Consider the following 16,463-nt stretch of genomic DNA (forward strand, 5'->3'; position numbering starts at 1 on the left):
TGTGGTATGAACTTGCATTGTGAAAGATTCAGGTTTAGACTTGATTTTAGCGATTACTTAAGGTATCATGGAAAATTTGTAAACATATAAGAGGTATTATTGAACGTATTGTTGGGCATTATGATTTCAGTCGGATTAGTGCGGAAATATCATTTCATCTAAGAAACAAATTTGGGGCAGAAGGTAACAAGATTTTTAAAGTAAGATTTTTTTTCGATTGCATTCGAAAATTGTTCAAAGACAAAGGAACTCACATTAGAATTCTTTGCTGGATTCTTAACTGTAGGAAATCACATGAAGAATTTGATGTAGTGTAAAGTGATCAGGCGTTTCAGACTGCACGGAACAATTCTCAAAATTCAACCCGCTTCAGGATATATCCCTGAAAAATTAGCTGCATTCTATAAATATTTTCGCCTTTGTTAAATATGTCGTTCATTTAACACAGTTAAGCAGTTTGAGTACACTATCCCCTATTTAGCACAGTTTTATTAAAGAACTACAGTTTTATAAAGAATTAAGTTAGAATAACTATGAAATCTTTATTTAGCAAGTTAGAGAGTTTGCTTAAATCAGATAGAACACAAATAGAATACAAATCAAATCTAATACTCTTTACAAACATTTAAATTGAAGTGTTGCAATAAGGAACATGCAAGATACTCATTTATAAGTTTTAAATAGCTTCAGGCATACTTATTAGGCATTATCAGGAGTATATTCCATAAAAGAAGGTACCGTACTGAAAAGAATGATGTACAAATACGAGTACAATGCAAGTATAAAATCTTTTTAAGACTTCTGCATCAGAACCAAAGTAGAATCCTCTGTCGCCAATATATCGTTTGGCGCTCGTTTATTTTTGACGTTGCCGAGTTTCAATATACAAAAGTGACACTAATTTATTCTAACAGTAGACAATAGCTGACCCAAATTTGATCAATCATCTTCATGATGAGTATCACAATGAACGTCACTATGACAATATTTTGATGAAAGAGAATTTCCCTGATGATAAATGATTTAACGAAATATTGCATTTATAATGTGAAATACTTGATACACTTATCCAAAACTAGAGCTAAAATTGAGCGTAACGGAAAGACATTTTTTCTATGTTTAGTTGTAATCATATTTCTTCCAAATCTATGAACATTAATAATTGAACTAAGCCTTGCTGCGAAAACTTTTAAGCAAAACAGCACATGGATATTTCGATATAGTGAAACTTCTCATGGTGACCACATCTATAGGTAGTATTAATGACATAGGTAAGCACTGATATTGGACGTTAACAACAGTCGTGTTATCTAACACGACCAATTTCAAGGAAGAGCGTAATTATTTAAAAACAAGGAGTCTGTTGTGTGATTTCATGGCAACAGAAAGAAAAAACAGAAAGCAAGCAGCAAAAAGCAACAGAAAGGAAAACACTACTAATTATTAGTTGTTCAAAATGGTACGATTATGCTTCAAACAACCTCTTATTATTATTATTTTAGTCACTCAGAGTGCTGTCCCACAGTTACTGTGATGGAAAAGGTTTTTTTTTTCCTCTCTTATCTCCAGCAATTAATCAGTGAAATGATCTACCTTTTGACGTTGTGAACTAATACTGAAATCACCCTGCAGGAAAAGTAACGGATAAATTACAAATAAAAGAGTATGAACTTTGTTTTGGCAAAAGGCATTTTTGTATATTGTGGCGATAGAATATATTTTTGTAATTCATGTTGATTGTTTTATTACAGTTTTATGTAATTGCGTGAATCTATAATTTTAAATTATTGTTGTTTTACAGATATTTGGCCGGAGAGTACTAGTTATTCAGATTTCGACTATGAAGAATTAGGAGCAGCTGCGGGCGACCCTAATTCAAATGATAAAAATCCTTCGGTCGACCGTACTGTAGCGCCATCTCTTACAGAAATAAAACACTCCAAAAAGCAACCCAATGATGCTAAAGTTATTGAGCCGTACGATGACAGCGACGTTTTGGTACAGCAATTGTTTGACGTCAGATTCGATCAGCCACCTTCTAAAACTACCAAATCTCTTAGCGATCAAAATGATGACTATCTTATAACGAGTACTCATACTCCATATTGAAAAATGTAAAAAGCGTCCATTTAAGCCTGCGATAAGCCTGTTGTGTGTATAGCAATGTTCCTGAATCTTTATGAAAGAAATAGGAAATTATTTTTATTTCCAAATTTTTAATGTTAATTTTATTCCAAGCCAAAGGTGCTGAAAAGTTAAGTTTTCAATGTTGTATTTCGCACAAATGCAAGCATATTCTGTATACTTTCATAAAATAGTTCATTTTTTGCCTTGAACAAATTACGTCACACTGGAGTTATAGAACAGATATGTGAATCGACAACTTTTCTCCTTGAAATTAAGAAAACTCTTTAAACGTTTACTAAGAAAACTTTTTAATCTCATTACATCAACACTGATAATTATAAAATCCATTGCTGTTGTTTTAATTTTTTTTTTTTTTTTTTTTTTTTTTTTTTTTGTAATAATGTGCAGTCCACTAAGTCTTTACGTTTCAAAACTATATGATTGATTTGACTCAGTTTCTCTTTGTAATAAATAACTGAAGTAACTTTCCATTTTTAACAGTAAGCTTAATCTTTTATTTGAAGGGAGTAACTTCATAGGAAAACAATGATTGTTAATATACTTTCAACGCACTTACATAAAATAAATCATTAGAAATTTTACTTCTTGTATTAGATTATTGAACTATCTCAAATGTATCATTTCTAAACATGAATATAAAATGATTTTATTAAAGTTTGTATGTAATACAAATTGTCAAATTTCAATTATTTTCGCAAGTTAAGCAGTAAATTTCTACATTTAGATACTTCCGCATTTCTAGTAGCATCAAATACCGCGCAAAGAAACTGCAGTTTTAAAAGTTAGTTTTTAAACTGGTGGAAGTTAACTGATATAATGAAAACACATTCAAAATTGGTTCACTTATTCTAATAGAAATTTGTTTCTTTAAAATCTTATTTATCAGTAAACAATTGTATTATACGTTACTTTTTCACGTACTTAAAGTAAAATTAAAGTGAGTTTTTCTAGCAGAACATTCTTATTTAGGAAACTTTTTTGTCAGCAATAATTTCCTCTTAGGGCTTAGTTCATCTTTAAGTATCAATTATATATCCGAGAGTTAATTTGCAGTAAAATTTCTCTTAATGGCTGCAATACTGTTCTTCATATCTTAGAAAATAACTTTTAATATTTTCTAATTCTTTGATTTAGAGTATTAGACAAGATTCAAATCAAAAAATAAGAGTATAATTGAAATGAAATAAAAGTTTATTTCCAATTACTCGTTTTATTAAGTCATTACAAGAAAAAAAAAAGATGGCTGTATTTAATGCTTAAAACATTCATAAAAATACTTCAATTTTTTTTTGTTTGATTTTTATAAATTTATTTATTGATGTTAGAAAAATATGTTGTACAGTGTTTTCCTTTTTCACATCATGTTGTGTTACGCTATAGTATCATTAATCAATGACATGAAGTGCACATTTCCTTTATCGGTCTTGCTAGAGACGATCTTTGATTTAGCTTTCAGATTATTACATTACACTACATTAATAATTACAAATTTCAAGAGTTCAAGAGTTTAACAGTTTAAGTTAATTATATATATATATATATATATATATACTTAATGTTAATTCATTTTTATGTGTATTTCCATAATACTAAGTATTATCACTAATCTTTATCAATACATGTAGTATTATAATCTGATATACTTTATATACATTTATTGATAAACTTTGGAAATAGTTACACCAGTGAAGTTATTAATAAAAAATATTTCTAACGATATACATTAAGTACTGTTTTTAGAGCCTTGTGTTCTGTGTTAACATCAAATTCACGAAACTCTCAAGACTGAAACGCAAGCACCATAGAGCCAGGGAAAGAGGAGGTGTAAAGGATCCTTTTATTTGACTAACATAAAATTTAACAAACGGCACCACTAGTGCTTACAGATGGCAACAGTTATGGCTTAAACGAAAAATAAGGGATGAACTAAAGCTATGACAAGTAAGTTAGACTAACAGTTGCACAAATAGAATAACGCGCAAGCTGACTCTGACCAAAGGTTGGCGTAACAAACCTAATGGGGAGTAACGCAACGCCGCAGAATACCAGCAAGATCATCAAAGTAGCAGCGTTGCTTTCAGGCAGGCAGAATGCGCTCTAGTTCTACTTCTACCCTCTGAAACCTTTCTTTTAATACTCTCTTCTTTCTACCTCATTTGAATGTCATGCGAGCTAAAAATGTACACTCTAGCAAGAAAACTGAAATGAGGGAGATAGGAAAGATGATTAGCATAAAATAACTTGAGAGAAACGAAACGTAAGCTTTACAGGTTTACAAAATAATTATTTATTCGTCACCTAGTACTGCATTTTCAACATTTGTTACATTCTCTTTCAGTTTTAAAATTGTATTTGATTATTAAAAGGTTCCGAGGAGATTCATAAGTTAAATACGGCATGGTTGTTTTCATAATAACTGCAGTATAATATATGATTTACTAAACAACATTAAGTATAATGTAGCAACAAGATTTTTGTATAACTGCAAGCAATTAAAGCTAACTTTTCTCACTACCCTTGTCTTTAACTTAGGAAAAAAGGCTCAGCGAGTAGATATTTTAGTTAATAGAAAATGAAAAAAAAGTTATTTGCTTGGAAAAGCAACGACTTTCATTGAAATATTTTTAAGACGAATTGTTATGAATCGTTTTTAAGAGCTTATAGTTAATATATCATTTGAGAAAACAGATTACATTTTCAGAATATCAGTTTTATCTGGCCAGCATACTAAACAAGTGACATAAATGTATTTTCACTTTTTTAACTCTGGTTTGTTACAATGATACAATGAAATATTCTATGAATCAGTAAATTCAAAACTGATAAATTATTATTTTTATTTCAAAATAGACCGAAATTTTAAATGCGTTTTATATTTTCATATTTTTATAAGATTAAAATTTCCAAATTAAAGAATTATGCTTTTCTTATTGACAAAACAGATGTTTATGACATTAGATAATAATTTCTACGAATCAAAATTTCATATGTGATAATATTTTATGGAAAGAAAACGCTTAAATAAAAAAACTTAAGTATAGGCTTTGATTGTTAATAATCTTATGTAAATGAGCTATCATTCAAGCCAAACTTAGAAATCTCTGCCCTTAAATGTGATAAATATCCAAACTTTTTTCTATTTTGCAAAAATTTAAAAAGATTGTAAAAGACATCTGTTATTTTCTTTATTTTTAAAAGTTCCTTTTTTATTTGTATTTCTGAAAGATATTAATAATTAACTTTTATTGTATAGTTTTAAAAGTTTACAAAATACAATCTTTTAAGGATTGAATAATTCTTAAAAAGTGTAGCGTAGCAAAATTCCGCCTAACAACATTTTGTATTAGTGAAGCTGACTTCTCAGAAATTTAAAAAGAATTAATAGCAAAAAAAAAACTTTTAAAGAAATTAAATTCATAATAAGAAATATATTTTTGTAGTTTAAATCTTAAACAAATATGATAAGTATGGCAATATAAGATAATTTCAACGATTTATTTCAGCCGATAAAATATACAGATATTTCCTAAAATTGCTTATTAATTAGCATTAGATAAAAATACAAAAAATATAGCATCAGTAAATTATTTATGTAAAGTTAAGATAAAATAATAAATGTTTTTATGATGAAGTATTAATCAGTATTAAATCACAAAATATGTATCTCATAATATGAATGTATTGAATGATTTGATTTTCTTTCATTTATACTTGTATATTGATATATACTTTTAGATTTTATAATACAAACAAACGTTCTTATGCTAGGACATTGATTTTCTTAATATTATGCGTGTATTATAAATGTATCGTCCATCGTTAATGAATGCTTTATTTCTAAAACTAAAAGTACACAACTGACAGCTATTTGCTTGCCAAACTATCTGAATATACATTGCCACTATTATTTATCATTCATTACAATTAGCAATAATGTTACTTTTGAAACACTGTACTCGAGCAAACATCATTTAATTTATTTGACTTTTACACAAATTTCATCATCTCTGCATTTCTAATCGCGAAATTAATGAACTCATAAAGTATAAAACCCACGTTCCTTATTCCAGCCGATAGATTGCTGAATTCTAAAAAAATGTCATTTGCATTATATTTTAATAGTAATTTGTTATACACCCAATCTTTACTTTTAGGAAACATCAAAATAATATGAACATTTTAATGTTATTCTGCTGAATTTGTGAAATGTTTCCATGTTTGTCTAAACTGTGTATGTAATACATTTGTGATGTGGTCATTTTTTATTAAATTTAAATGTAAACTTTATAGATTTGCCTATTTAACTATTTGCTGGAAAGTAGTAAGTTTCCGCAACTAGGTAAAGTGCATAATAAGATCAGAAGCTATTTCTGTCATTTGTGCTCTCACAATTTCTGAAAAGAAATTTATGAGTCACTGAGTTTTAATGTGAAAATAAAGTTTCAAATTTATTTAAACGTATTATTTAGTCATAATTTTAAGAAGCACAAATAATGAAAGATTCTTATAGATTAGGTTATAAAAATTAGGATATTTATTTTTATTCCAGAAAACTACTTAAAAAATTGCTTTCAGATTTTGCATGAGTATTAGCAATGTATCATAATAAAATGGATTAAGTAGAAAGTAGCATTAAAAACTCAGTGTATAAGTATTATCTGTTCTGACTAAAATTGTAATGTATGCATATCTATTAGAAAATTTTCTTCAGAAATTGAAGAATCCTTTTCCCACTTTTAATTGTGACCTGTTCTCGTTTAATTACCATTCGTATAATGTGAAATATTTATGAAGTTGTTGTTTGTGGAAAGTGTGATAATATGCTGTGAATATTCAAGATATATATTTCATTACCACGAAGAAGGATCTTTAACTTACTTCGAATAATCATGCATTTGAAACTATCGCAGGTGATAAAATATTTATGTATTGTACTGGTATTTGTAGGTATATAATAAAAATTATTAATACAGTGAGAGGAATAAACCTTTGTTATCATGTTAAGTTTGCACATTTTCATTCATTTTTCAATACTTTTTTATTACTTAATAAGAAACATTTTCTTCTTTGTCATCAAGCAAACAATAAAAAAATATTTGTTATGCTCTTTGAATAACCATTTATTATTAAAAATACACAGCAAAATCTGATTTAAAGTTTGTTTATTTTCTGAACTGAAGTTCTTGGATCTAAAGTTCGCTTAATATTTGCTTCCGGGATCTGAGGTTCTTATATTCTTCAGAAAGCCTTGTTTCAAGAAATACTATCTGAGAGTAGAAGAATTAACCTTAGAATAAGTTTACAAGGCTCTTTAAACTAATTTCATTTTAATAACAATAAACATGTTAAAACAAACTCAAATATTTATTCGTACTTCATCTTGAAATAACAACTGAGGAGAATAACAATATTAAACTTCCACTGCTCGGTACCTGATAATACCGAATATGTTATTTAATATTTACAAAGTAAAATATTAAACTGCAAGAACCTGTTTCCTATGCTAACACGCCTTCTCACCTAACTACAAATGAAAACTTAGCTCACCAAGCACTCCCTCTTGCTAACCCTCTGTTTTTTCCTTTTAGCTTTATTATTATGCATCGTTTTCTTTGCACTTACCCCATATACTACAATTCAACAGGGAAATAAAAAAAAAATTAAAAGCAGCAATTACAGCTTATCTTTAGAATTCCTGACGCAGTGTTATGTGTTGGGATATATTTTTCTTAAGTCTTTTATCAGTTTATCATATCAATGTTCAGTTCTTTTAATAAGACGGCTTATAATGCTTTTCTTATCTTTTTTTAATTAACGTTTTATGTGTTAACTTTGTTTATTAAATATCACCTTCTTTGCATTTACGCCACATAAATTCAGTTCAACCGAGATATTACAAAATATTTAACAACAGAATATTCTTAGAATTTCCGACTGACAATCTGGCGCGCTGGAAAATGTTTTATTCTGTATTTGCCACTGCAATAAAAAACATATAATGTCATACCATGAAAATATTCAATATTTTTAATTAGATAGATCGTAAATTAAGTGCATTTTTTATTATTTTAATCAATCTGATTCAAAAATACGATACGAATAATCTTAAGAACTGCAATTATTGCTTTCAAATAACTCAGTTTGTTAATCCACAACAGACAGATTCAGTTCGAAAGATGAATGTCTAACATTCTGCCAAACAGCAGACTCAAATAAAAAGTAAAACTACGCATTTATAGCTATTGAACCAACTATTTCGAGACCCCTTTTGGGCTAACAAGTAGTAAAACAAGACTGCAGTAACACACAGAGAGTAAGGTAAACTGAAATTCTTGCTCATTATTTAAACTCGTGTAATTCAAATTTTCTCCTGGAACAGAAGAAACAGTTGAAGCTCGAAGAAGGTTCAGCAGGAGAAACTAAGTGTTAATTATATTAAACCTTGCAGATTGCCTCGTGTTAGAAGCTACTCTATTTCAGGCATAGCAAAATTAACTTTGGGAAGCAAATACTTTTATCCAAATGTTTTGGATTATAAGATATTTCTCCCGCCTTCCTAGCCTGCCTTCGTAGTATATTGGTCTGCACGCTGGGCGCGTATTCCAGAGGTCGGCGGTTCGATTTCTGGTTTAAGCTTAGCACTTGATTCTCCGGTCTATGTTTCTTACTCTACACTGAGAGAAATAGGTACAGACTTCCGACACTATAGTCGATATAATCCACTCTTACAACGGCTGTTCCGTCACAACAACAGGTATAAAATTACATTTCTGATAAAAGTACATTAAATCCTTTTTTCACTACCATTTGTTATGACTCATTTGTTATGACGCATGTATTCAAGAGTTATTAAAAGAAGCAGCGATTGCATTATTGCAAATGCTGTGCTATAGGTATTCTCATTGTTATTTTTGGTTTTAAGCTCATTGTTCTGTCCATTCATAGAAATGAGGAATCATTCAAGTTTCGCTTTTAACGCGAAATTTTCTTTCAGTAATTTTTTTACATACAAATATTACAAAACGTTAAAATGAATATATATTAATACCAATTGGAAAAGATTTTCGTAGGTCTTTTAAAGATACTGCCTAGTACAATTATTTAGAATTTAGACATTCAAAACTCCTATAAAAGGGATCAATTGTTCTTGTTTCTTTCCATACAAAGCTCAACCTATTATAAATTATATCTTTTTACTTTTTAGCTAATTTAAATAATAGAAAACACGATAAATTAAAAAAACATATTCACTTAATTTAGATGAAGGTGCACGTGTCATGCGAATATATAGATTATACCCGCAAGTGGAATGTTAATTATGCATTGTTATTTATTAAGTCCACCATTCTTTATTTATTCTTTATTTTTTCTTAAAAACAGACTAAATAAATATAGTTATCTACGAAAACGAATTTTTGCCTTACAAAGTGATTTTCAAGCTGTGGGTTGATATATGCTCTTTGGACCTTTGTTTTTAAATAAAACCATAAATATAGTTATATATAGAGAGAGTTATTGCCTAATTTATATGCTTTTTTATTAATTCACTCATGGCAAATAGACGTTATTTGATTATTATTATTTCATAATTGTCTTCGTTTTATTCATCTGTCACTCAAAAGGAGCTAATGATATGCATGTTGATTGCGATTATTTGCCCCTACGTGCATGTCAGATGCAGTGTTAAAGTTTTTATGAATCTCTGTCGTACAATACGCAGAATGTAACCGATAAATATTTTCTTCGCTTAATTTTAATAGATGAAAAATGAAATAAGATTATATATCAATTACAAGTGCTATATAACTAGATATAATTTTTGAGTGTTTAGGTAAATAAAAAATAGTATCGTAGTTTACTTTTGTGCGAGGAAGATTTGCTTTGCATTTTGCTTTAAGTAAATAAAATTATTTTTTAATTAGTTAAATTTCCTGCTATAAAATAATATTATAAAATTAAAAGTTTCTCATATGCATTACAATAAGCATGCACCTGGCTTTCAAAAATAAAGACAACGCAATTATGCGAAATATTTCGAATAGTTAAAGTAAAAAGAATTCTTTTGCATATATAAATACGATGAGTACTAATCTAAGGTGTCTGGGATAAAAGAAGCTACATTTTCATTTTCTTCAAAAAACTATATCTGCATCTGATTGAATAGCATCTCAAACTCCTGGCATTTGTTTAAAATCTTGCCTGTTTTAATCTTTTAAGTTTAACAAAATCTAATGTTATCAAAACTTATTTATATCTTTGATAAAAAAAAATATTGCAAATCTTTCTACCCTAACGCTGAAGTAGAGTGCATCCATGTGGAGGCAGAAATGAGCTTGCATACCAAAAATCTCATAAAAGCTCTGGAGTTTGTCATAAATAAAAAATAACACAAATGTACTACAGACAAAATCATGAACTAAAAATTTCATAAATGTCAGACTTCCTTGTATCATATGCCGATAAAACATTGAGGAAGTAAAAACAAAAAAAAAAAAGAAAGAGATTCAAAAAGGAAATACTTGAAATCCTCCGGCTTCGAAACGGGAAATAAAGCTCGTTTAACAAAACCACCAATTTTTTTTTTTTTTTTTTTTTTTTTTTTTTTAAGTTGGAAAGAGGCCAAACACTTTTTGAGTACTTTTTTTAGCTCCAGTCAACTGATATACTGTGGCTTCAGTTTCTCTTTGGGCATCTACTAAAGCAATATTAATCGAGATTCTTAAATTTCAAAGTCGTTCCCATTATATTAATATGGGAACAAACCTTAAATTTAAGAAACTCTCTCAAGCGAGTTACGAGTGAAAAATATCAAAGGAATGCAACAGCCGAAAATTCACTGTTAAACTATATAATTTGCATCAAAATACTATATGTTTATTTTGTCGATACATTCCTGAAAGCATGAAAATGAGTTCATATGATTCGTAATTTTAAATCTACTTTCTTTACATACATAAGCTAAAATTAAGAAGCAAACGCTTTTTCATCGCAGAAGGAATAAGGTACGTTAAAAAATTCTTACATTACTCTAATAAACTATTACTTTTTAAATTATTCTTACTTACATCTATAAAGAGGAAGCTAGTTTCACGTTCCCTTCTAGAAAGTCCTATGCAAAATTACAAAATACATGATGTCAGTATCTCTGGGCAGACAGAGATTCTTTGTCAAACAAGTTGAGGGCAGTGATGCGTTAATCATTATTCCTTCCTATAATTTCACGTTTGCACGGTGGAAAGATAAATTAAAAGCTTTTGTCTTGTACTTTAGCAACATTTGTCAGCTAGCAAAGTGATGAATGTTTTGGCAGCACATATAAAGTGGCATGAAGTAACGGTTAAGAAATTAGGCAAACTGCGAAAGACTGAAAAAAAATACATTTCTAATTTCAAAGTGAAAAAGTTAAATCGAATCCAGAACATTGAAATCGAAACTTTCTAATGTCGATTCGAAGTAAAATGGTACGCCTCTTTTCCCGAAAGAAAGGAGTTTCTCAGAAGTTACTACACTTTCAAACGGCTGGTTTCGTTGTCTCTTAGTTCTTATTTTGAAAAAATAAAACAAGATATTGTTTTTACTGTCTAAATTTAAAGTTATGGGTAATGTTCTACTTACGACTTACTGTAATTTATCGGGTCAAATAAAAGTATTTAATTTAACAGTTAAGTTTGAAATGAGGAAATGTATATCATACGAATTTGTTGAAAATTCCCTTATCCCTTTCTGGGGCGCAATGTTATGATTTTTTAAAAGTTTATGAAAAAGTAAGTATAATGACATGCAATGGTCCTATGGACTTTCGTCCCCCTTTATGGAAATGGGACCGGTTTCGCCTTGAAACCAGCGTCCGTCTAGAGCATTTAAGACTAAACATTTGCTTATTTATCTTTATTTTGCTGGAAAATATCTGAACGTAACCCAAATTGCAGATTATACTAGTAAATTACTGAACAACTAACGAAGTAAGTAATATTTGCATAAACACGCATTTTTAATTATAAATAAAAAATTTAAAACAGGAAACAAAAATATGAGACAAGTTACTAATAATGCACTAAATTATACTTACATAAAACTATGAAATATTTTTTTAAATTACGTTGAAAACTAATAAAATTATATGTAAAAATAAAATAAATTTAGATGTATGCAAATATTTTACTATGAACTAGAAGCATGAGAAAAGCGACGGCTAAGAGAAGCAGAATAAAAACGCAACTGTGAGTGTTCTTCAGTATGCTCTGTGTCTCTGTAAAAAATAAGAAATGTTTTCCCTCTCTCAAAAGCTCCGTAAATCCTCATGTTTGAAGCCACTCAAACGAAGATATGGTACAACTGTTTACAGCAGTGATTCGAAAGCAATAAACACAGCTGTAAAAAATCTCGCTACTGCGTCATCTGATCCTTTCTTCGATGTCTCAGAGCGGCGGTGGTTTCATGAAAACATTCAAAATTAAAAGGGTTCCATTACTTTTTTTGTGAATTAAGGACATTTCACTAATCATTGATGCCTGCTTATAAAATATATTGTGGAAAAATTAAAAATTGTTGGGTTTTTTGTTCTTAAAATAGCCCAAAAGGAATAGTGTCTAAAACAAGCTATTTCTGAATGATTCGTATCAATTAATGAATGCCCAAAAAGGTTTGGTGCTGCCATCTGTTATTAGCTTTAAGAAGTAATTTAATTTTAGCAGCGGTTTTGAGAAAATGAAACCAAATTTTCTAAATTTAAAAAAATGTTGAAAATGGGGGTTTCAAGACGAAACCACCGCCCCCGAAAGGGTTACACGACTGATAACCTAACATCATTTCAGTCAACAGCATATCATCTATGTTCTATATACATAAATACTATATTCTATACACATACTAAAAATTTACGTGAACAGAGAAATTGAAGAAAGTAAAAACACGCTATAAGTAGGAGCATTGAAATACATTTAATTTTAGATAAAAATGCATAGTGATGTGAATAAGAAGAGTAAATGATAAACTTTTTAATAATCTGGAATATGAATAAACGTTAATATTTCTTAAGTAGAAATGAAACAAGACAGAACCAAATTTTGTTTATTGTTTCACTTCCGCATTTTGTAATTTAATCATTTTTTCCTCATTTGCTCCAGCTTCGGATGGTCGTTACAATGTAGATTTGCATTTGTACGTCTCTAACAACCCTAAATTTCTAGTAATACTATTTAGTAACATTCTTGCGCATTTTATCATCCGCATTTTCATACAATACAAAATAGCAGGAAAACAAATAGTATAATCTTTCTCAGATCAGCTTGAACTGGATATATCAAAGTGTAATAAAAAATTCAGAAAGTAAAACAAGATGTCACATATCCTGTGACATTTCTTTTAGGATTTGTTTCATTTATCCTCATTTTAGTATATATTATTTAAGCTATCAATTTACCAACTGTGTCCATAAAATTACTTATACGGCTTTTATTTTCCCAACCACTGGTCATAGTCATGTACTTCTACTTGTAAAACTACGGTTTCAAATTATGTGAATTTTTATGTTATGCCATTTTTTAATTAAATATATGGTCTTCCTATCTCTGTAGTTATATTTAGTAAAATTTTATTCACATTATTAAAAAACATAAAAACATTGGGCTCTGGAAAGATAAAATTGACCGATATATTTAATTTCGAAACTGGAATTTTCGAAGTCATTTTGTAATTGTCCTAAAGCAGTGGTCGGCAAAGTGCGGCTCCAGAGCCACATGCGGCTCTTTGGCTCCTTAGGTGCGGCTCTGGTACAAATATCCACGGAAGGCGCAATAATATTTTCATTAAAAAAACTTGGTAAGAAAAAAATTGCATCTTAATTTGATAAATTAAAATTCTTCTATAAATCGAGAACATGTATAATTTTTTGTTTGAGTAAAAAGATAGATAGGTAATTAAAATTTTATATTGTTGTAAAAATACGCAACGAACATCGAGTTTAATTTAATTAGTTTTCGTAAACGTGAACATAAACCATGTACAAGCTACCGGCATGCGCGAGCATGCTTTTTATAAAGTAGTGAAGGTACAAATTGGCATCACAGAGCAGCAGTTGCAGTGTGACAGTTTTGTCTTATCTAACGTGTCTGCCGTTGTCCCGTCTTATTAAAAAGTTGTATTTTTTTATCTAGCTGCACATCTTACAGGTATTTTTATACGATTTTATTACACCTGCTATGTATGTTTGTGGTTCCGGTACAAAATTTGTAATCGAATTTTCGATAACTTCTATTTGTCCAAATGTTGGAAGATTTCTTCCATTTTTGGTCATATTAAAAGATTTGTTACTCTGATGATGGAAAAAATTATTTTTTTCTTTTTAGTACCGTTACATATATTAATAAAATTGTCTTTTTTAAAAAGATTTTTTTTTAATTTTTATTTTCATCAATTTAATAATGATAATAATTTTGTACTGGTGGCTTTAGAAAAAATATATTTGAAATATTTTTATATGCACCCCAATTAACATGGCTACCAAAAAGAAAGCAAAGCAAAACGGAAGATGAAAACCGCGAATTTAAAGTTGAGTGGACCGAGAATTTTGCGTTTATTCAAAACTTGAATGGACTTCCAACATGTCTTATTTGTTAGGAGAAATTCGCGCATAACAAGAAGTCAAATTTAGAGAGACATTTTACAAGAAAGCAGGTAATTTAGCTAATAAATATCCTATTGGTGATGCAAGGAAGAAAGCAGTTGAGAACTTCAGAAGAGTCAAGAGTCGTCAACTTCTTTGTTTAATAACTGGATGCAATCTTCCAGCAATATTAATATGGCAAGTTTTGTTTGTAGCCAAGAGATTGCTAAGAAAAGAAAACCGTACACAGACGGCGAATACATAAAAATTTTTTATAAATGCATTCGAAGAGCTATTTCGGGATTTTAAGAACAAAGCAAATATTCCGAAAAGAATTAGAGTTACCTTTGTCTGCCAAAACCATTAAAGCTAGAAAGAAAATAATTCCTCTATTGATAAACACCATTTTAAAAAAATAATTTTAAATATGAGGGAAGCATTTTTCAGCAGGTTTCAGGAATTTAAAAACAGCAGAGCAACTTTAGCATTTGTCAAAAATCCTCTTAATCCTACGATAACCGAGTTGAAATTTTCTCCTTTTGAAATTGACATTGGTAGCTTTGAAATACAATTGCTGGATTTAAAAAAACAAGGAGATATGGCGCTCTAAATTCGAACCTCTTTGTGTTGAATATCTAAATTCGAACGTCTTTGTGGAAATATTGGAGAAGAAAAAATGTGATCTTAGTTCACAACACAAGTGGTCTGCTTTGAATGACCTGGAGAAGGAAGACATGATCATTTTCAACGCTTGGAATGGTATTCCTGATTCTTATGATCAGCTGAAAAAGCTCGCGTTTGCTGTTCTTTCCCTTTTCGGTTCTACATATATATGCGAATAATCCTTTTCAAGCATGAACATTATCAAGAGTAAACTGAGAACTCGTCTTATTGATGAGAACTTGGAATCATACCTAAAATTAAAAACAACAACATACAAACCTGACTTACTCAAACTTTCCCAGGAGATGCAAGCACATTGTTTGCATTAATAAATATTTAAGTATTAAATTTAGTTTTATTTAGTGTAATAAAAGTTTACTAAACAAGCAGATTTGGCTCCCAATTTTTTAAAAAATTGTTGTAATGTTCATATTTGATTCTTTGGCTAATAAGTTTGCCGACCACTGTCCTAAAGGATCGGTTGAAAAATAAAGTAGACTATTTCAAGGTTAATTTTCTTATCCTTAAATGTTACTCAGTGGTTTTCTTTAATGAAATACCTTTGTATAAAAATCTTTAATCTGTAATTTTGTTACATTCTTAACACCGAAAGAGTTTTCGCATGAGTAATTTAGAGGTTTCCCGACACTTAAAATACCTCATTAATATTTTCATGAAGTTTTACTATTTTAGAGTCATGATGTGAAAGGTCATACAAAAAACATTGTTTAAACTCAACATACTTCTTATTTTTAATTCATGAAAATGATGTTACAAGTTGTTTTGTGTTCCAATATTTAAATCTGCTGCTGTTTTCTAAAAAAGGAAAGAAGGTCAGGTAAAGGCTCGCAGCACATGCATTGGCTAGAGTCCGAACTTCAGGAAAATCTTGTTCAGAGAAACTTTGACAAAAACTTTGTTGAACAGACTTCCAGTGACAGTTGCCGTCCATTCTTCTGGTCTAGGATACATTAATGCTTAACTGCTTTACTTAGAGAGTTCGAGATGAGATTCAAAAGAGGGTTCGAGATGAATGCAATTTTTTAAG

The 16,463-nt window shown here is 29.5% G+C and overlaps 1 protein-coding gene across 1 annotated transcript in view; it reads left to right on the forward strand.

Moving 5' to 3' along the window:
* The window catches only part of LOC118199158 (uncharacterized), a 33,256-nt gene extending 26,132 nt beyond the window's left edge, over positions 1-7,124 (forward strand). Inside the window, exon 6 of the mRNA XM_035370960.2 lies at positions 1,802-7,124. Coding sequence (XP_035226851.1) covers positions 1,802-2,109 — 308 coding nt within the window. The 3' untranslated portion in view covers positions 2,110-7,124. The remainder of the gene's footprint in view (positions 1-1,801) is intronic.
* The last annotated feature ends 9,339 nt before the right edge of the window (positions 7,125-16,463 follow it).

The sequence above is a fragment of the Stegodyphus dumicola genome, chromosome 6 (genome assembly GCF_044657685.1).
Source record: "Stegodyphus dumicola isolate Sdum_Otavi_A_Nest chromosome 6, ASM4465768v1".
Lineage (NCBI taxonomy): Eukaryota > Metazoa > Arthropoda > Arachnida > Araneae > Eresidae > Stegodyphus > Stegodyphus dumicola.